At 41.9% G+C, this 22,263-nt stretch overlaps 1 protein-coding gene across 1 annotated transcript in view; it reads left to right on the plus strand.

Annotated features, from left to right (window-relative positions):
- Positions 1-11,720: 11,720 nt before the first annotated feature.
- Positions 11,721-22,263, plus strand: part of ek1 (eph-like kinase 1) — an 86,857-nt gene continuing 76,314 nt past the window's right edge. Inside the window, exon 1 of the mRNA XM_079805487.1 lies at positions 11,721-11,936. Coding sequence (XP_079661613.1) covers positions 11,849-11,936 — 88 coding nt within the window. The 5' untranslated portion in view covers positions 11,721-11,848. The remainder of the gene's footprint in view (positions 11,937-22,263) is intronic.

Here is a 22,263-nt window from a genome sequence, read left to right on the forward strand (position 1 = left end):
TGGCCATATTATATGGCCACGTTTATGAGACTTTCATGGTGGTTTAAAATGCTTTATGATGCTTGAAAGCTTCAGCCCAGTCAGTGCAATTCATTGTAATCACATAGAACCAAGTGACCAGTTTAACGTTTCTCTTTTTTGTGTGTTTACAGAAGAAAGAGAGTCCTATGTGTTTGAAATGACATGAATTAACTATTCCTTTAAGTTACGTGCAAAAGAAAAATAAAAAGCATGCAAGGGAAGTTTATTTATGTGAAAAGCACACACATGCATTACAATGTAGCTTCTTATATTGGTTGCTTCATGCACATGTTCTCTCCAGACTGTCCTGCCTGTCACAAATAGTGTGATAGACAGCAAGAGAAAGAGAGAGAAATGTAGATAAAAAGACAGTGGCACTAAGAAACCTCACTGCATTTGTTTTTCAGCTCTAGTGTGTACAGGCTTGTCTGCGCCATCATAAACACCCCCGGCACTCCTCCACACACCCCGGGCAGTGTGCCTGATTGTGTGTCAGCCATTGTTGGAGAGGGTTTACACAGTAGAGACATCTCATTTACGCTCTCTGCCATCACATTCAGCAACATGAAATGTGATGTCATTTTTTTGGTAGGTGACAGAGCTTATGAAGGCTCCTCCGTGGGAGGAACCAGCTGGCAGAGGGAGGAAAGTGGTGGCCTTTTTCCAAGAGCAGTTAGACTATTGATTTGACCTTCATCTTTAAATACCAAACATTGAGGTTTTGGTCTAATGGGCTCTGTTGTGTTGGTTTAGTCTGCATCCCCATGCCTGTGATATGACTAACATGGCCAAGTGAACGGCAGGGCAGTGAAGTGGCTTTGACCCAAACCCAACTCCCTGATCTAGATGTCCATAAGTAATTGCCACTGACAATGGGTGATGTGCTGTCAAGGCCATAACCGGTATGTATCTATATATGGCCGCCTTTACACAATTCCGATTTGTTGACTATATCCGTTTTTTTATGTCCAGCTTTCATCTTTAAAAGTGACTGTAGGAAAGTCTTTCCCTTTAATTGCACTTTTATGTTTAACCACTAGAGGCCATCCAGCTTATTGATGCTATACACTTTCCCCTTTAAGAATATGCGCTTTCCCCTTTAATGCTGCGTTCACACCAAACGCGAATTGAGCGTCAAAATCGCGCCTACCGCGTCTAGTTTCACGCGCGAACATTTTAATGCATTCGCGCGTCCGCAGAGAATTGGACGCGCGTAGAAATCGAGCATTTGAAGCGAAATTGACGCGCGTTCAAGGCACTCCAGGAGAAATATGTCATAAAACACCACTCTGCCTCTTTACATTTTCATTAAACATATATATTAAGCATTAAAAGCCACACAAATGTGGTCCAGGCAACTGTACATTATCTTCACTACATGTTTATTTAAATTTCCTTAAAATATAAAGTTATGAAACTTCTCTTTGCCCTCAGTCAAAACGATTTGGCAGACAACAAATTATAGATTCATGAGAGCAAAGCTCGGCCGTTAGATCTACACAAAACGAACCACTACAGGACATCAGAGCCAGCGGCAGACGCCAGAAGGACTGGCCGAGGAAAGGCTGCCTTCGCCGGGGTTATGAGCAGTGATTGCCCGGTGATCGCCTGGATCTCACAACTCCAATAACACAAGATTATTTTTTTAAATAGGCACTCTCTTTATAAATAAACCACAGATTTGAGCTTTAAACAACTACATTCCCACCTGAAAACGTCTTAAAACTACATTTTGTGACACAATAGTACTGTTTTTAATTTATGCAGGGTTTCTCATACACGTCACTTTACCACGTGACAGCAGCGAGCAGGCTCCTGATTGGTTAACGCGGCACGAATTGACGCCAAAGTTCAAATTTTTCAACTCGGGCGTCAGACGCGAATTCGCTTCAAACGCGTGAATGCACAAAAGCACCATTCGCGTGTAACGCGCGTATCGCGCAAGACGCTCAATTCGCGTCCAATTAGCGCCATTCGCGCGAACTGGACGCGCAAATGAGGCGGATTCGCGTCCTTTGCGCCGCGCGTAACGCGCCTTCCGCGCCGCGGGACCTCCAGACGCGCGTCAACGCGCCTTTCCATTGACTTAACATTGAAATCACTCGCGCCAGACGCTCAATTCGCGTTTGGTGTGAACGCAGCATTAGACTATGCGCTTCATACACTGCACGCGCTGGGTCACGGTGAGCATCCGCAACTTTAAAGCTGTGTGCGTTCATGCAGAAAAGTACGTTTATTTGTCATTTCTTGGGAAAATGTATACATATTAATGATACTGATGTTGTTGTTGTGATGTTGTATTGGCTGTGTGGGAGTATATTTGCACAATATGACGTTCTTTGTTGATTGATGTCAGAAAGCTAGCGTGCTATATATGTAAATTGCCATGTGCCATGTGCTACAAATTGCCATGTGCTACATTGTATTGTTGGTATATTAATGTACTGATGTTGCTCTGTAAGCCATATTAAGATCATTTTGAGATGCTACATCATCATAATTGTGAATGTCAACGAATTGCAGACAACTATTTACCTGTTTATTGGTTTGAACTTATATGTATATGTCTGTTTATGGGCAGTATGGAAATGTTTAATATCCTAACGACAATTGTAATATAATTTATCTAATTTGTACTATTTTCTTTGTTTCAGACCACACACACACACACATACCTACATACACAAACCCCTGTAATTGTGTATTGTATTGCAACCCAATTGCTCACCCACGACCTGTATTTAAGTGCCCAACGTTATTAAAGTTTTTTTGGATGAAACTCTCCGAGCCCTTACTCTCTTACCGGAGTCTCCAGTCCTCAAGGCCTATCTGAACAATCCAGAGGTTCCCCCTCTACAAATGGTCCTTCGAGCCGGATGATAGCAACCTTGAAGACAACATGCAGTCAGAGCAGGAGGTCACAGAGCCAGTTGTGCGTCCTCGTACTCAGCGGGAGAGACATCCACCAGCCTACTTAAATGATTATGATGTTGGGTATCAACCAAGCCAAATTCCAGATTCCAGTGTGAATATCAGCAGTATAATACCAGCCGCACAACCAGACAATGTGACTGCACTAAGTAGACCACCTTCAACACATTTATCTGCTAGTTCACGTCACAGTCACGCAAGGACAAAGACCAGCAGAAGCTCTGGATCCAGCCGGACATCGGCTTCACGACTGAATGATCTACAGGCAGCTATTGTTGAAGAGAAAATGAAGAGCATGGAGCTTGCGGAGATGCAGAGACAGATGGTGGAGGAGAGCAAAGCTGAAGAACAGTGTGAGTTCCTGGATCAACAAGCACGCCTAGCGCTTTATGAAAGAGAAGACCTACTCAGAGAGCAGCAAAGGAGGAGTCGGCAGTTGGATGAAGAGGCTCGTGCAGCACACAAGACCAAAGAACTGATCACCAAGCAGCTTGAAAGACAGCGCCGCATTAAGCAGAAGGAGATGGAGCTGGAGAAAGCGTGTCTTGTTGCATCCCTTCTTCGAGAATCAGAGACTGAAAATGCAACATCTGTTACACGTACCAGAAGTGAATTTGACCCAGGGCAGATACAGACTGATATACTCTGTTCACAGAAGGTAGAGGTTGCTCACCACACAACACATCAGTTATCTGATAATCCACAGCACTCAACACCTTACATACATCAGGTTAATGCCGATAGCACTCAGCCCTTAACCTCACACTCTGTTCCTGAGCATGTTACATCTCTCTCTACATCCAAACCTTTACATGTAGAACCTGTAAATGTTCTTTTTTCTCCTATCTATCCTGTAGTATTGCCGAGTGTGTCCCCCCAACAGGTGAAATTGCCTACAGTGAGTGTATACCCTCCTACAACAGGGCAGCAGTCATTGTCTTTTAATAGACAAACCTATAGTCTAGGTCAGCCAGGTGCAGATTCAACCGGGATCAGCTATGTCCAGCCGCCTTCCTTTGCAGTCCCAGTACAATCTCAACCTCAGCCTCCAATGGGTCAGTTACTACAACCTGTAAGACAATTGCAGTTTAACCCTCAGCCCTTATTAGCGCCTAGTGTCCCAGGTGTACAGCCACTAGCCCCAGTCAATATGATGGACATGTTGATTGCCAGTTCATATGGTATACCCAAACCAGCTCTGCCCAAATTTGATAGTGGTAGGGAGTCTGACTTTGCCTTACTCAAGATGGCTTTGGACAGTCTTGTTGGTGCTCACGCTCACCTCACAGAGCAGTTTAAATACCAAGTGCTTCTAGACCGATTGAAGCTGCCAAGTGCCTACAAATTGACCCAAGCCTATATGCATGACCCCACTCCGTATACAACGGCATTGAAGGCCCTCCAAGACAAATATGGGCAACCCCGTCTACTTGTACAGAGTGAACTTGGAGCTATATTGAACTCTCCACCGGTCAGAGTCGGAGATGCTGAAGCATTTGATAACTTTGCGCTTTCAATACATTCTCTTGTGGGCATGCTTCGTTCACTAGAGGGTGAGAACGGCTACGAACTGAAATGTGGCTCACATGTAGACAGACTTTTAGCCAAACTGCCTGCCAGTTACCGTGATGGGTTTGTCGAGCATTGTCTAAGTCGTGGTATACTAATCACAGGGACAGACAAAACATACACCCTGCTGGACCTATCAGCTTGGCTTCAGCTGAAATCCCAGGCAAAACGCATCTCAAGCAGAGCTGTGGAGATGTTTCAAGAGCAGATGAAGCCTCAGAGGAAAGGGAATAGAATTCAGAGTCAGCCATCATCTTCTGTTTACTACAATACAAGTAGTAGCCCAGATAAACCACAGCCTACCTCTCTAACTCACCACACTTTCCCACTAAAGTCTAGAGAGAAGCCTAAACCTTATTGTCCATATTGTGACACACGTGAGCACTATCTCAGTTTGTGTTCCAAATTCAAGTCACTGAACATTGACCAGATAGCAGGATGGCTTAAGGACAAAAGCTGTTGGCGTTGCGGACGCAACCACAAACCAGAGGCATGTACCCTCAAGAAGCCCTGTAGAATATGTCAAAAGCAACATCTCACTGTGCTACATGATGTCAATGAACAGGAGCCCAACAAAGTTTTCATGGTTAGTACCCATCCAGACACCATTTATCTTGATCGTCCTAATCGTCCTCAACAGGTCATGTTAAAGGTGATCAAAGTACTACTGCATAATGCTGAACGCTCACTAGAGGCATATGCTTTGCTGGATGATGGTTCCGAGCGGACAATTCTCATTTCTTCCGCTGCACAGTATCTCAAGCTGCAGAAAGAACCAGAGACGCTTTCACTGAGAACTGTACGGCATGAAGTCGTTCACCTGAAAGGGGCATCGGTTTCTTTTGAGATTTCGCCCATTGACAACCCTAGATGTAGACACAAGATACATCATGCATTCACTGCGGATGAACTGGGTCTTTCTGAGCAAAGTTACCCAGTTAACCTACTGATGAAGAAGTACAAGCATCTACAGGGTCTGCCAATCCCAGCAATTGACAAGGTGAAGCCTGTACTACTGATTGGTTCTGACTTTCCACATTTGCTCATCCCTATCCAGCCTGTTTGTGTTGGCCCTTCTGGGGGACCTGTAGCCATATGTACTTCCCTTGGGTGGACACTTCAAGGTCCCGCCAGCTTGTTCCATCTTCCTTCTGAAGAACAGCACTGTTTCTTCACTGCATTGAGCTATCCCCATTCTGAGCTTCAGAAGCATGTAGAGAAATTGTGGCAAATTGATACGTTGCCCTATATTAGTGAGAAGGCAGCCACCCGATCCAAGTTTGACCAGCACGCCCTTGAATTGCTTGACCAGCACACTGTAAGGGTTAATGTCGATGGCACAAGAAGATATGCTACACCGCTTCTCAGACGGAAGGATCATCCTTGTCTACAAGCACCCAAATCTGCTTGCCTTTCTCTACTTCGAAGTACAGAGCGACGGATCACAAACGACGCCAAACAAGCCATGACCTATTGTCACGAGATCCAAAAGCTTGAGACAGCGGGATATGTGAAGAGATTGACACCTGAGTTTGTGGAATCCTCTACTGAGTCATGGTACCTCCCTCATCACTTGGTCCACCATAATAACAAAGCAAGACTTGTGTTCAATTGTTCATATCAGTATAGAGGACAAGCGCTAAATGATCACCTTCTTCCGGGTCCCATCTTGGGTCCTTCCTTGCTTGGTGTCCTCCTTCGGTTTCGTGAGCACAAGGTGGCTATCAGTGGAGACATTAAAGCAATGTTCCACCAGATCAGACTTTTGCCAGAAGGCCGCTCCTTGTTACGCTTCATCTGGAGAGATATGAAGAGGGATGAAGAACCAAGTGTCTTTGAATGGCAAGTTCTTCCTTTTGGGACGACCTGCAGTCCTTGTTGCGCCACATATGCACTACAAAGACATGTGAAGGATAACCGCGAAGGCTACGAAGATGTTCAATTGTCTGTAGAGCAGGCATTCTACGTGGATAACTGTTTGCAGAGTCTGGACTCCCCCGAGAAAGCCTGTAACCTCATTGAACGGATGCGCAATCATTTGTCTTCCGGGGGCTTTGAAATCCGCCAGTGGGCCAGTAATTGTCCAGCTGTAGTAGAACACCTCCCAGTTGAAGCCCGAGCAGCCAGCACCGAACTGTGGCTTTCTGAGCATAATTCAGACCCGCAAGAGCCAGCTCTAGGTCTTCGTTGGAATTGTCTTACTGACCACCTTGGATACAAACCACGCCAAGTTGACTACTCCGAACCCACGCTGCGAAATGTGTACAAGGTTCTGGCTACACAATATGACCCACTTGGATATCTTAAACCCTTCACCACCAAAGCGAAAATGTTGATTCAAGATCTCTGGAAACTCAAGATCGGTTGGGATGACCTCATTCACCCTGAAAGCCTGTTAGTACAATGGCAAGCCTGGGAGGCCGAATTGTCCAATTTGCACACTGTGGAAATGCCCAGAGCATATATCCCATCATGCGCTGACACAGAAGGCACCCAGAGAACTATCCATATTTTTTGTGATGCCTCTGAACGAGCATACGGGTCGGTCGCTTACCTCCACACTCGAGATCAACTGAAACAGGTCCATGTAGCCTTTGTGATGGCGAGGTCCAGAGTGGCTCCTCGCAAACAAATCTCTATGCCACGCTTGGAGCTTTGTGCAGCTCTCACAGGAGCGCAGCTGTCAAAGTTGATCAGTAAAGAGCTTTCTGTTCCGTCAGGTGATATAATTCTGTGGACCGATTCATCCACAGTCCTGAGCTGGCTAAAATCCGACTCTTGTCGCTACAAAGTTTTCGTCGGGACACGCATCGCTGAAATCCAGGACCTGACTTTGATGTCAAATTGGCGATATGTCAATACAGCGGATAACCCTGCAGATGACCTGACTAGGGGGAAGACTTTGCTTGACTTGAGTGAACCTCAGCGCTGGAGTCAAGGGCCATGGTTTCTTTATCAAGATCCCAACACTTGGCCATCCTTGCCTGAAGTAGCAGATCCTGATTATCATGATGAGTTGAGAAAGCAATCATTCGTTGGAAATGCTTGTCTTGCCAAGCCCCAACCGGACATCTCGAATATTAAGAGTTGGAATGAACTGTTGAAAGCCACTCACCAATCCCTTCACGGGGCGGCTGTTATCATGACTGCAGCAGATGCCATATCAGCTGAACTACAATTGTTAAAACAAGCTCAGAGTGACAGTTTCCCAGAAGAGGTGAATGCGTTAACCAAAAGTAAATCCATATCTGCCCAGAGTCGTCTTGCTTCACTTTCCCCTGAGTTCGATCAAACGCTTGGTTTAATACGAGTTGGGGGACGACTTCGTCGAGCTGAGGGTCTGGATCCAGACACTATGCATCCAATAATACTAGACCCTAAGCATCAGATTACAATGCTTCTAATCAAAGAATATGACAACCAGCTAATGCATCCGGGTCCAGAGAGGGTCTTAGGCGAGATCAGACGCAAATACTGGATCCTGCGGGGCAGAGAATCCATCAAGAAGCACCAGTACAACTGTGAAATGTGTCAAAAATGGAGAGCGAAGCCTGTAGTTCCATCATTAGAAGCTCCACTTAAAGAATATCTAGCAGGTCAAGAGATAACTTTCCAGTTTAATCCTCCGGGTGCTCCACACTTTGGAGGGACCTGGGAGCGAGAGATACAGTCAGTGAAAACTGCACTTCGGGTAGTCTTGGGCAATCGAACAGTGACTGAAGCAGTTTTGCGTACAGTACTAGTGGAAGTTGAGGGAATCATCAACTCTAAGCCACTCGGCTACGTTTCTTCAGATGTTGCCGACCCAGACCCTGTCACACCAAATCTACTGCTAAAGGGTCATCATGACGCATCACTCCCACAAGCAATCTACTCATCTAGTGATCTGTTAGGTCGACGACGGTGGAGACACAGCCAAATCCTAGCTGACCACTTTTGGGTTAATTTCATCCGACACTACTTACCAAGTCTACAGCCCCGCCAAAAATGGCAGAAGGACAATGCCAATCTAGGTACTGGGCAGGTCGTCATGATAGTGGATCCACAGTTGCCCCGAGCTTTGTGGCCTATTGGCAGAGTGACTAAAACATATGCAGGAGTAGACAATCGCATACGCACTGCTGAGGTACAGGTGAAAGGACGAACTTATCTTCGGCCTGTTGCCCGGTTAGTCAAGTTGCCCTCATGGGAGGATGAGGAAGAAGAAAATAACTGACACTGAGACTTTCCTTACTCATGACAAATTTAGATACTAAATTTGGGGGCGGCAATGTAGGAAAGTCTTTCCCTTTAATTGCACTTTTATGTTTAACCACTAGAGGCCATCCAGCTTATTGATGCTATACACTTTCCCCTTTAAGAATATGCGCTTTCCCCTTTAAGACTATGCGCTTCATACACTGCACGCGCTGGGTCACGGTGAGCATCCGCAACTTTAAAGCTGTGTGCGTTTCTGCAGAAAAGTAAGTTTATTTGTCATTTCTTGGGAAAATGTATACATATTAATGATACTGATGTTGTTGTTGTGATGTTGTATTGGCTGTGTGGGAGTATATTTGCACAATATGACGTTCTTTGTTGATTGATGTCAGAAAGCTAGCGTGCTATATACAAATTGCCATGTGCTACATTGTATTGTTGGTATATTAATGTACTGATGTTGCTCTGTAAGCCATATTAAGATCATTTTGGGATGCTACATCATCATAATTGTGAATGTCAACGAATTGCAGACAACTATTTACCTGTTTATTGGTTTGAACTTATATGTATATTTCTGTTTATGGGCAGTATGGAAATGTTTAATATCCTAACGACAATTGTAATATAATTTATCTAATTTGTACTATTTTCTTTGTTTCAGACCACACACACACACATACCTACATACACAAACCCCTGTAATTGTGTATTGTATTGCAACCCAATTGCTCACCCACGACCTGTATTTAAGTGCCCAACGTTATTAAAGTTTTTTTGGATGAAACTCTCCGAGCCCTTACTCTCTTACCGGAGTCTCCAGTCCTCAAGGCCTATCTGAACAATCCAGAGGTTCCCCCTCTACAGTGACACATATCCGATATCATGCATTTACACTACAAACTTGGCGAAACAACCCAAGGTAGATGTGCTGACCCAGAAAATCTTGGACACAAACGTTGCCCTCCACACCATCTTTAAAGGTCAGCAAAACATTGGGTTTGAGCCTTCGCCCTCCATTGCGCCATTGTAAAAAAATCGGCATTAAAATCTTCAAGTGTGTGGCCACCTACCGATCACATGACTCTTTTCAAAGGTGCAATGAAGGCCAAAGGCTCAACCCAATGTTTTGCTGACCTTTAAAGATGGTGTGGAGAGCAGAGTCATGTGATCGGTAGATGTCCACCTAAGGTCAAGTATAGGTCTCTGCAGGATAGTTATAGGAGTTACTAGATCAGTAGGCGAGGCCATAAACAGAGGGCGGTTTTCGCTGGGTTACCTGATTTGCCCACGTCACAGTGTGGGTAGGGTTTAGGGGTGGGGTTGGGTGAAGGGAAAAATTTTCATTGCATGGTTAATAAACACCCATCAGTTTGAAAACTATTTCGAATTTAGAAACGCCCACTTTTGTTCCGCAGAGACCTCAAACTCCCTAAGGCTGGCCACACACTTGAAGATTTTGAGCCCAATTTGCAGCCCCAAGCAATCTGGGGGGCGGGGCCCGATTCGAGGCTTGTCGCAAATGACTTTTTATCCAAAAAGTCCTCACTTGTGTTTGATATTTACAACTCTTGATCGGGCTGGCTCTGACGTGATACCCGCGATAGCCAATGAGAGCGAGCAAGCTTCACCAACCGGATGCTGTGTGCTTCTAAAGCTGAAACTTGGCAGCCACAAAAATGCGTAAAAAAAGTAATGAGAAAGATCACCCATATTCTTTTTTTCCTCCTGAAAAAACTCATGCCAAGAGAACCAGCTGACGACGTTGTTCGTCCTCCATTTGTTTTTCTTCTCAAGTCACGTTTGATCTCGTGAGTCCCGTGAGATCTCGTCTCACTGTGGAATTGTGTGGTCTTGTGGTCCAGACGAATCTTCTAGTGTGTGCATTCGAAGGATTATAATGCTAAAAATCGGTTGAAACTAGTGTTGTCAAAGTACTGACTTTGGTAACAGCTTTGAGCGCTGTTAAAGGAACCGAAAACACCTCTGATTGCACATTGTGCTCACGCACTCATCAGACATGTCTGTGATTGGCTACAAGGATCAGTGCTTCAAAAACATGTTGCAAATATACATCAATGACGCTCTTCACTGAGCGCTTACACAGATACACACGGGAGCGTTTGCTAGTCACCTGCTTGTGCTTTCAAACACTCCCGCTTTCTAAACACTTTCAAACACTTCTGTGTGCTTTCAAACACTCCCGTGCGTTGATCATTGTAGCCAATCACAGACATATCTGATGAGCGCGTGAACACAAAGGCCAATCAGAGGTTTTTACGGCGCTGTTTAAGGCGCGGACACTTGCCTACAGAGCCACCACGTGCCACTTTGACTCGATTCTACGACTCCACACCCCCACCAGAAGCCTTCGTTCAGCTAAGGAGCGAAGGCTTGTAGTACCATCACAGAGAGGCAAAAAATCCCTTTCCAGAACATTTTCATTCAACGTTCCCAGCTGGTGGAACGATCTTCCCACCGCCATCCGAAACGCTGATTCGTTGACAACATTCAAAAGTCAAGTAAAAACTCATCTCTTCCATGAGCACTTAACCTCTTAATTTAAAAAAAATAAATAAATAAAAACCCATGTTCCCTCCCTACTCTAGCAAATCTATCTATCTATCTATCTATCTATCTATCTATCTATCTATCTATCTATCTATCTATCTATCTATCTATCTATCTATCTATCTATCTATCTATCTATCTATCTATCTATCTATCTATCTATCTATCTATCTATCTATCTATCTATCTATCTATCTATCTATCTATCTATCTATCTATCTATCTATCTCTATCTGTCTGTCTGTCTATACTAAACCGACAGAAACTATCACTTTCTACACAAAATTGTTAATTTGAAGAGCAAAAAAGTCCTCCTTTCTAACACACATACACGCACGCACGCCTACTTTTGACGCCGCACACGCGCGCGCGTGCCGCCCCCTTCACCCAGCTCGCTGTGGTCAGAGTGAGCAGCTCACGCCAGTTTCGGATCTTCCTTCAAGCAGGCGCGCTGTTTTCCCAGCTCTGCTCAGTTCAGTTCAGTTCTCCAGCGCAGCCACCGGCTCACCAGCCCAAGTTTACGCACAGGGATGCGGGCGCGTGGAGCCGCCTGAAAATGGCTCTCTTTAGGATTTACTCTTTCCTTGCTCATTTTCACATATTAGTGTTGTGTCAAGCCTTGAGGAATTACCCGGATAATGAAGGTAAGCCATTCAATCGCTGTCATATTCGTGCGCTTTGGATGTTCATGGATTTCGAACGGCGGACTTTGTGGCTAAGCCAAACGCATGTAGAATTGTTTCTCTCCCGGGGCAATCGCATTACAACGGAATGTTTCAAGACAGAATATTCATTAGAGTGAGAAAATATTAATATACGGTCTCGTTAATGAGGATCACTTTTATCTGCTTAAGACGAGTAACGAAAATGTCATCGTATAGTAGGCTACATTTGACGAGTGATCCATTAATGTGACTTTACATTGCTGAGTTAAGGGAATGGAAACGTTAATTGCGTTTTTGACCAAAAATGATACAATGCTGCCCAAAAAGCTCATTTTTAGGACTTTGTTTTTGGTAGTTTGTTTAAAAAAAAAAGAACATCCAAACGGTTGTCACAGGTGATGCATATGGTCTATATTTATAGATCCTATATACACAAATTATGTTTAATATAATTCAAAGAAACTGTCGTTTCTTTAAGACAATTCAGACTAAAGCAAACTGTATTTATGTGTTGTGCATTGATGTGCATTGTTTGAACAGGCAATGCCGTGATCAATGACAAATGGATGTGAGACACTTATTTGCTTAATTAAACAATTAATTAGGAGAGATCAGAGAGAGATGCTCCCACAGAGACTTAGTATTTAACCTCTCCAGGCCCATATAACAAATATGTTGACCCTTGAGAGTGATCTAACTTCTTTGAAACTGCTTTGCAAGTAAGGGTTCAATAAAAATATGTCTATTTTTTCACTTTTCAAGTGACCCAGAAACACTTGATTTTAAATCTTAAATATCTTCGATATCAGGCGTGATTTTCAGACTATATGTTCAAGGATGCAGGAAGTCAGTTTACAACAGTCCGCACTGACTTCACTCTGAGCCTTCAAAAATCAGACAATAAATTAACCTCACTGGATTAAAACGGGTTTACTCTTCATTGTTATGAGATTAGGATTAAGCCACCCATTGTGCTGTTGTCAGAAGGAAGGTTCAATGGTGGGTTTAATACACATTTACGCGGAATCTATCAGATAGGATTTTGTGCAGAGCATTTAGACATGATGTCTTTGGCTGACTGGAGGCTTTGGGAAATTAAAATACACTTTGCTGGGATTTGACGGTGGGAGGAGTCCAATCTAAATAAGGTTGTGCGATGTTTTCTTGTGGTGCTACACCAGTTTGTCCATTAGCACAATCTTTCAGGGGTGTCATTTGTGCGGTTGTAAATTGCAGTTATGTTATAGAGGTGTGCACTTCCTCTAACCACCAGCTGGTGGTATCCCTGAGGTGATTTTACAACGGGGTTCTGTCTGTGAATGTTTGTGTTGTTAGTAGATCTACATCTGTTTTCGAGTGTTGATGAACTGTTCATTAAACTTCTTGTTCTGCAGTTTTTTGTGTCTAGTAAGCATTTTCTACATTAAGGATGGTAGACACGTCCCATATCGACATATGCTTGATATCTGTCTTCTGGCAAAACTAAAACACATCAGCACATATTTAATGTTAATGACTACATTGGTTTTCCATTCAGGGTCCAAATGACTGACTTCCTCAGCACATTTTCTGTTCTTGGAAGAAATTACTGCAGCTCTTGGATATTAACACCCCCCTGGAGATAATAAAGACCAAGATGTTGCAGAAACATTTTTAAAATATCTCAAATAAAAAAACATGTAGTAAAACTGTTTATCCGTAACAGTGTTTCTCAACAGACTGGTCGAGAAAAAAAAAAGGCAGCAGTTCTGTTCTGAAACAGAAACAACTGTACACAAAATAATGAGTTGTATACTAAAAATGAATAAACCAATTATATATAACAGCATATTTTGCATATAAAGATAAATAAATTGGTTCTTGGTAGATGCCTGACAAATTGCATAACATCAGAATTATTGGCATGAGCATGGAACCATCAAAATACAGACTTTTGGAAAGCAAATGTTAATAATTTTGCATATTGCTGGGCGTGAGCAGTTTATGGTAATATTAATACATTCTGTATGGGAAACACTTCTGGTGAAGTCTTGATTTAGGCTAATTGTAAAATCTGAATGCTGGAACCAAATTTGTTAAGAACCACTGATCTAGGGTTGTTTAACTATTTGTCAATTTAAAGCATAGGAACCAGTGACAACCTTTTACACTGTATAAAGATCTTTTCATTTTTAATAAGTGCCTTCTGTTGCCCTCTTGTTTTTCTAGTTAGCGCTAAGGTCCCCCTCATTAGCTCGTCCTTTGTGCACGTTCTTACAGCATTTAGTGACGGTTTCTCGTCTGCTTTTGTTTTCCCTCCCCGGCACTCCGGCAGGGAAATTAGCATGAGAAAACACACTTTTTATGTCCAATTCAGCTGTGCTCGGAGGCTCTGTTTTGCTCTCGTTCTTTCACTCTCCCTCTCACCATCTCTTAGCTACTGAGGAGCTTGAATTTGCATCTCTCTTGTTTGAGGGTTGTCTGAGGAAGTCTGTTGATTAGTATAACCTGTGGCCTCCTTTTTGTTTTCCAGGGATATTGGTTATTTTTCCCCTCTAGTGAGTTGAAGGAATACTTCAAGTGGTCGACTGGTATTCACTTTACTTAAGATACATTTAATGATCTTAATTGGTTTCAGCAGTGCTGCCATTCTGTACCTGCCATGCTGTTTAAAATATTATAGAACATCTCGGTTTAAGATGTTGGGTTGGAAACTTAGAGTTAGCATTACAAAAACTAAATTTGCATGGTCATATGACTGAAAGCTAATATATTAGCTGTATTGATTCCAACCCAGGCCACATTTACACATAGCCGGGTATTTAGAGAAACAAATATTTCCCCCCCTCCGCTTTCAAAAATAACATTGTGTGCACACAACATCGTTTTCAAAAAAGTTGTCGTTTACATCAACCCGCATAAATACGCCGTCGAGCGCCATCATAACTATGCCAAACCTATGGGCGGCAGTGTAGGGAGAAGGATAAAGCCATGCAGGCCATTCAGAATCCTCAAAATCGACAACAACGAATAGCACGAGCGACTTCCTGTTCCTTTCAAAACAACAGACATGGCGCGAGGTTCGTTTGTGCTCCTCTATATAGTACAGCAGTTGTGTTTGCAAATGCAAACAGGCCAAAAGCGTTTGTACAAAAGTAAAAATGAGTACCACCTTAACAGCATCCATGATCAAACAAACTCTAAACATAGGGCGCTCACATGACGTAAGCATTTTCTTGCGCATAATGTGACGTTTGAGAACCTAAAACCCTGTTTCTCCCAGTTGACACGGCAACACATAACCGGCTTTTTCAGAAATCTCCACTTTGGCCGGAGTTTTTAGAAATAATCGTTTTCTGGGATAAAAACTGCGTTTTCGTGTAAATGACAGGCCAAAACGCAGGGAAATATCGTGTAAACGGGGCCCCAGTCTCATTGGAAATATGTGCTTGTGAGAAAATGTCTTGCATGTTTCACGTCGCTTTCAAAGAGAAATGTCCAGTGAGTGGCGCTAAAAGATGGTTCAATTTTATCCAAAACAGATAAATGTGAAACTTTATTACGTCGATTGTTGTGAGGAAATGTAATGTCTCGTAAGTGTTGCTAAAAGGTTAAAGGGATAGTTCACCCAAAAATGAAAATGACCCCATGATTTACTCGCCTTCAAGTCAGGTGGACCGCCTTCCGTATTCAATTTGCGGAAAAAGCGTAACTGGCACATCAGTTCACTTCAGAAGGCCTTTATTAACCCCTGAAGCCGTGTGGACTACTTTTATAATGGATGGATACACTTTTTTGGGGCTGCCATTCACTGCTATTATAAAGCTTGGAAGAGCCAGGACGTTTTTAAATATAACTCCGATTGTAATCGTCTGAAAGAAGGATGTCATGTACACCTAGGATGGTTTGAGGGTGAGTAAATTATGATTGACTATCCCTTTAATGCTCTCTGTATTTAAAAATTACATTCCACCTACACTAAACCCTACCCTAAACCTAACTGATAGTTTTAACAAAAGCAAAGCTGGGATAAAAACGCATTTGCACCATGGCATTTTAGCTTTACATTAAGTCTTCAAGCTCTTTTTTTCAAGACTTTTTGTTTCACGGGACTCGTAACCAGCACTCCTCATTGCAAGTGCAATGCTGTACCAGGTGTAGTACCGAGCAACTTTACTATGCCAGAAAAGCCATACAAACGGAGCTGGTTATGTGATGCAAACATGAAATGTGTCAATTTACAAATAATGCACTATGGTAGAAGTGTTTTGAGGTCATACCATACACTCTAAAAAAAAAAAAGGTTCTATTTTGCACCAAAAATGGTTCTTGGCTCGTAATCATAGGGGAACCTTTTTTAGTGCTATATAGCACCAATTTTGGTGCTTCAGTGGTTCTTCAGCGGTTCTTCAGAGGTTCTTCAGCGGTTCTTCAGAGGTTCTTCACCGGTTCTTTGACTAAGGTGCTATATAGCACCTCTGAAGAACCGCTGAAGAACCACTGAAGCACCAAAATTGGTGCTATATAGCACTAAAAAAGGTTCCCCTATGATTACGAGCCTTTTTTTTTAGAGTGTAGTATTGTGTTGGGAACTGCACTAAAAGAAGTATTTATTAATCAATAATCTGGCCGTGTAATCATAATTAGTTTGAAAAGGAATGAAAGTTGTTTCCATTTTACTCCTCCAGTCTTCATTTCAGCTGGAAACTGCAGTGAATTGTACTGTGTAGGTGTAGTTTTGTAGGTTTGTAAAAATGTTGATAGAGGCACGTATTTCCAATGAGCCTAGATTAACTCAAATTCCCTTTTTCTTTTAGTCAAAGCCATTAACATAAGAGCAATTACTATTTCTGTCTCCTGCTGCTCTGAATGGCACACCTTAGACCTTTATCACCCCTGGCAGCATCCGAACTCCTGCAGACCAGACGGCTCATGTGGTAGAACGAGTCACAATGCCGTTGGCATTTCAGGATGGAGGCACATGAGTGCTTTGAATTGGGCTCGAGAACTGGGTGCGTTCTGCTGGGTAATACACCATGTGAATCTCCTGAATGAAACGATTCATTATTGCTCTATTTACCTTGACTTGAGCGTATCAGTGTCATATTGCATCTCACTGTGTTTATCGCAGAGCTGGTGGAAAGGAGAAAATGTAATCCTAATGTATTCTTCCTCATTTTGTTGAAGGGGTAATTCTATAGATAATCCGGTCATAACTGCTTTTGTCTTTGCAACTTTCAACGTATGGACAAACAAACACTGAGATGTTTATAATAATCTCTAGAATATAGTTCTGTGTTCCATTTCAATCTAATATGAAACTTTCCCTTGTCAGAACATCAACTTACATACCACCTTTCCTTCATGGGTCAAAGGTCATTGTGTTTTATCATCCGCCCTTTTGTATGAAGGTTTTGCGTGTTCTCATTTAGGACTTTGGTTGTGGTGAAGTAATGAGTCTTGATTAAAACAGATCCCTTGTGTGTTCACGTGCACGAGACCCCTTTAGCCGACAACAGCTTTGATCTGTCCTTATTGTGCGGCCCACTCCTTCACCTTCATTAACATGCTCTCTACTCTCTGTTCCCAATTCTCGGCCTTAATGTTTTTTAATGTCTGAGAGGGTGTAAATTCTGTTGTGCGTATCTCATTAACAGTACTACGCTTATCACTGATGGTCTGCTCTCCTGGGGGTTTGAAGCTCGTGCGCTATGATTCCTGGGAGGTTTTATTAAATTGGACCCCTGCATTTCGTTAATGCAGGGCTTAATTGCTCAGAGACTCATTCCGAATTTGAAAACGGCCGTTGCATGCATATTACGACTAGCTTTTTCCCTTTGATTGAAGTTAAATAAGTATGTTAAAATAGATTACATTTGTTTTATGAAATTTGCTCTTTTGGAATTTAAGCCGAATCCGAACCCTAACCCTAAGTGTTAAACTTTGATGCCTAACTTGAACTATTTATCCTATGGACATGAATGATGCCTCCAATTGTGTGTCTACACAACAAAACGGTCATTCAGTGTCAACTCAACCGGAGGTCCCCGGCTCAAATTTTAGATTTAGTAAAAAAAAATCTGTAAAAAGACAAACATATATAGTGATGAAAGCCAAAATATTAAATGTCACAGATATATGTATTTACTGAGTAATCAGTAGGGGGTCAAAATGACAATTTTCACCTGAGATTTGGAGCCAAATTAGAGGGGTGTAAAAATGACTTTAGAAAGATGGCAGCATCATTATTTTATTTTTACACAGAGATTGGTAGGTCTATTAGTAAAATCTTTTGACTTTAGCAATCTTTGTTTCATTATATGCCAACGGTGACCGTTCAAAAATGGCAAAAAAAATACTTGTTTTTTTGCCTAACGTTTGCATGCCTGTAACTCAAGAAGTATTAAAGATATCGTAATATTCTTTTAGATTCTGGTTCTTAAAAGAACACGCCGACTTTTTGGGACTTAAGCTTATTCACCATATCCCCCAGAATTAGATAAGTCCATACATACCATTCTCATCTCCGTGCGTGCCATAACTCTGTCTGACACACCCACCGCTAGCCTAGCTTAGCACAAAGACTGGAAGTAAATGGCTCCAGCTAGCCTACTGCTCAATAAGTGGCTAAATAACACCAACATTTTGTAATTTTATTGCGCCGCTGCACCGATGGTACGGCAGCAAAGTTCCATGATTACTACGCAGGAATGAGAGTATAGTTCCTAGCCATATCGGTCTAGAAAATCGCAACTTTTCATTTTCCATCAGTCTTATACAACATGTAAATAGGAAAATGTTGGCGTCTTTTTTGTCACTTATTGAGCAGGCCAGCTGGAGCAGTTTACCTCCAGTATTTGTGCTAAGCTAGGCTAGCGGTGGGTGCGTCAGACAGAGTTATGGCACGCACGGAGATGAGAATGGTATGTATGGATTTATCTAACTCTGGGGGATATGATGAATAAGCTTGAGTCTTTTGGATGTTTTCATTTTAAAGGCCCTCGATGGTTCAATCACAGAGATATGGAGATCTTAATGCGGCTCCATGAGTAAATGGGTCAATTGTACACATGTTCAGTGGTCAAAAACCAAATGTGGGTCTCTTTGCATAAACCTGATACTTTTTTTCTTTTAAAGAGGAATATCTGAAAAACAAATAATGTTGAAACTAGAAATGTATCTCGTGTTTTTCTATCATATCTGTCTGAGTGCCATAAATATTATTTTTCTAAAGTTGTCATCCCTGTAACTTTAAAAGTATACAACATATCTTAATATCCTTTTAGATTCTCAAAAGAATTAAGTTTTCAAAAAAAAAAAGTTTATTAAGAAATAAGATTCTTAATAAACTTTTTTGTTGTTGTTGAAAACTTAATTCTTAAGGCCCTATCCGGTTGTTAAGTCTGACGTCACGTGGCAGTGCTTCCGGGTTCAAACGCTCTCTCATACCACGAGAAAAACAACAAACGGTGCTAATAGGGTATACACACACAATGTGGTGTAATACTACAAAAAAAATATATAATCATAACCTTTATCTCCATACCAAAATTCCAGATGGCCAGACAGTGATTCATCTTTTATAAATCGTTAAAATATTAATGTCTGCGATGCTGTGAGCACAGAGACTGTTGTGTAGACTGTAAGTATGTTTAACTTTTTTAAATGTTTGTGGTTTAATATGAATAAATAGCGCTCATAAACGGCCGTCGATGGCATTCTCAAGTGAAACGAGTTGAGGCTTGGACCCAGAAACGGCGTTCCTTTCGTCATGACTTAACAAGCGAATATAGTTCAGTGCCATAGATATTGAAACCCCAATGTGAAACACAAGAAGTGCTTTTTGCCATTTTTGAATGGTCACCATTGGCATATAATAAAACAAAAATAGCTAAAGTCAACAGATTTGACTAATAGACCTACCAATCTCTGTGTAAAAAAATTCTTCTTTCTAAAGTCATTTTTACACCCCAGCAAATTGCCTCCAAATCTCAGGTGAAAATTGTAATTTTGACCCTACAAAATAGTGGATTACTCAGTAAATCTGTGACATTTAATATTTTGGATTTCATCACTATTTATGTTGGTCTTTCGACAGAAAAAATATTAACTAAATATTAAAAAATTAAATATTAACTACAAAAAAATTGGACCCCATTTACTTTCATTATATGGACAAAAAATAAACTAAGGCGCTTTTTGAAGTGACTTCTTTTGTGTTCTGCAGAAGAAAGAACGTCATAGTCAAGTTTAGAACAACATGAGGGTGAATAAATTAATTTTGATTATTGGTGAACTTTCCTTTTAAGGTTGGACTTGGGCTAGTAAGAAATCACTTAGCAAGCATCAAAAACCACCCCTAGCATCATGACAGTGGCCAAATACCTCTGTAAAATCTAGTTTGTGAATTACATTTTAATATTTAATATTTTTGGTTGACAAACTAGGTTTTAGCTCCAGCTAGCATCTTTCTCATAAGCAGTGCTCTGAGAAAATAGTCTATTTTAATCAGTCTTGATTATAAAGGGTTGTTATGAACCGCAAGCTCAAAGGTGATGTCATCCTCTTCGGGTGCGGCTTGGTTTAATCTCTTTAATTATGACTTGTGCTGTTGTGTTGTTGTAACCTGTTTCATGCCCTCTTAGGATTTGATGTCCAGCATGGGTGCAGTTTAATCCTTTTGTGCGATTCCGCGCACACACATCCACACTCACCGATGCGGCAGGTGTGGTCCGGGCCGTGTCTGTGCTTCTAATGAGGCATCCCAAGAGTGTCTTCCCTGCTGTCTTCCACTAACTAAAACACACGGGTCACCATTTCATGCCATGTCTGGCAGCACTCTGTTTACACCTCTCATCATTAAACAGACCTTGGCATGGCCAGTCATTCGTGCCTGACACGCATTACACACGTTATTAGATTGGGAAATGGCCCTTCATTGTAATTCATAAGCTGATGTGCTTCCTGTCTAAAGGTGATGTTTTCTCTTCCGCCAGGTTTAAAGTCCAACTCAGAAACTGGGGTATCAAAATGATCTCTTTAATTTCCAGTCATAAATACGACTTGAGAGACCGTTCATGTCCAATTTCCAACTGTGAAACTTGTATTTACGATAATTCCGATAGCATGTAAAGGCAGGATAAAAACAGAAAACTCCATCTACTTGTTCAAACCCATCCACATAACCTAAGTTTGGGTGCACATAAACATGCCTGCTTAGAAAATACCAAAACATCTTCATTCACACGTGTTAAACAGGTTTGTCAGTGGACATTATGAGATCACTCATGGGTGTCAGGCTGTAACTGGATGGCTGTTCTTTTGGGCATTGAGTCAGATGGTTGTGCCGGACAGGCTGGATCTCTGTGGCAGGTCTCATCAGTCAGCTGAGGCAGAATGGAGGCTCTTTTACCACCTCCCTGTAGAGCAGACCTCTGACTCCACATGAGCAGTGACTGACAGGAACTGCTGACTGCATTTCAAATACACTCCACCACTTCTGTCAAGACAGCTGTACGATACCAATCTCTTACTAAAGATATGCTTTCCGTGCTTAGAGTGGATGCTGTGGAAACCGAGATATCGGCCTTTGGAAGCCCTGTGCTTTGTGCTTCAGTAACCCCAGAGTCCTTTTTTTTTCTCCATGAGTCACATTACAAATGTGGAAGACTTATAAGACTTAAAGGTAAAGTGTGTAATTTTGTTGGTTAAAATACTTTTCCATCTAAAAACATTTATATTTTTGATTTCTGTGAAAAGTGTAAACACTATCTGGAATCGGACTACATTTGTTGAAGGACTACTTTGCGAACATTAGAAAAAAGTATTATATAGTATGACCGAGTTTCTATAGTAAGACTTAAATCTTAGGCAATAGATGAGGATGCTATTCTTAACTCCTTAATATTTATTAAAGGGGCACTTCAGCGCTGGGAAGATGAATGTGTCATTTATGTAGTAGAAATGTGAAATTATTTTTGAATTTGAATTTTGCCTTCTAGACTGAGAAAAGACAAAAAAAATATTTTTTTCTCATGTGGATGAAAGACAACAACACCCATAATGCACTTGCTTCACTGCCCTACGAGGCCACTCCCAAAGCCACGGCTATTGGTCATCACTTGCCCACTACGGCACCGCCCCCAACGTCATTTTGATATTCATAGTTATAAAATAATTTTGCTCAGTTAGAAAATAGACACTACAATTAAAAACGGAATGTGTCTTTTCAATAAAGTGTGAGTGAGCTGAACGAAAATATCTCATTCATCACGAGAGAAGAGCTGAGGTAAGCCCGGTTGTCATTCTCGGCGTGTGTCCAGTCAGG

Source organism: Gobio gobio (genome assembly GCF_949357685.1).
Source record: "Gobio gobio genome assembly, chromosome: 23".
NCBI classification, from domain to species: domain Eukaryota; kingdom Metazoa; phylum Chordata; class Actinopteri; order Cypriniformes; family Gobionidae; genus Gobio; species Gobio gobio.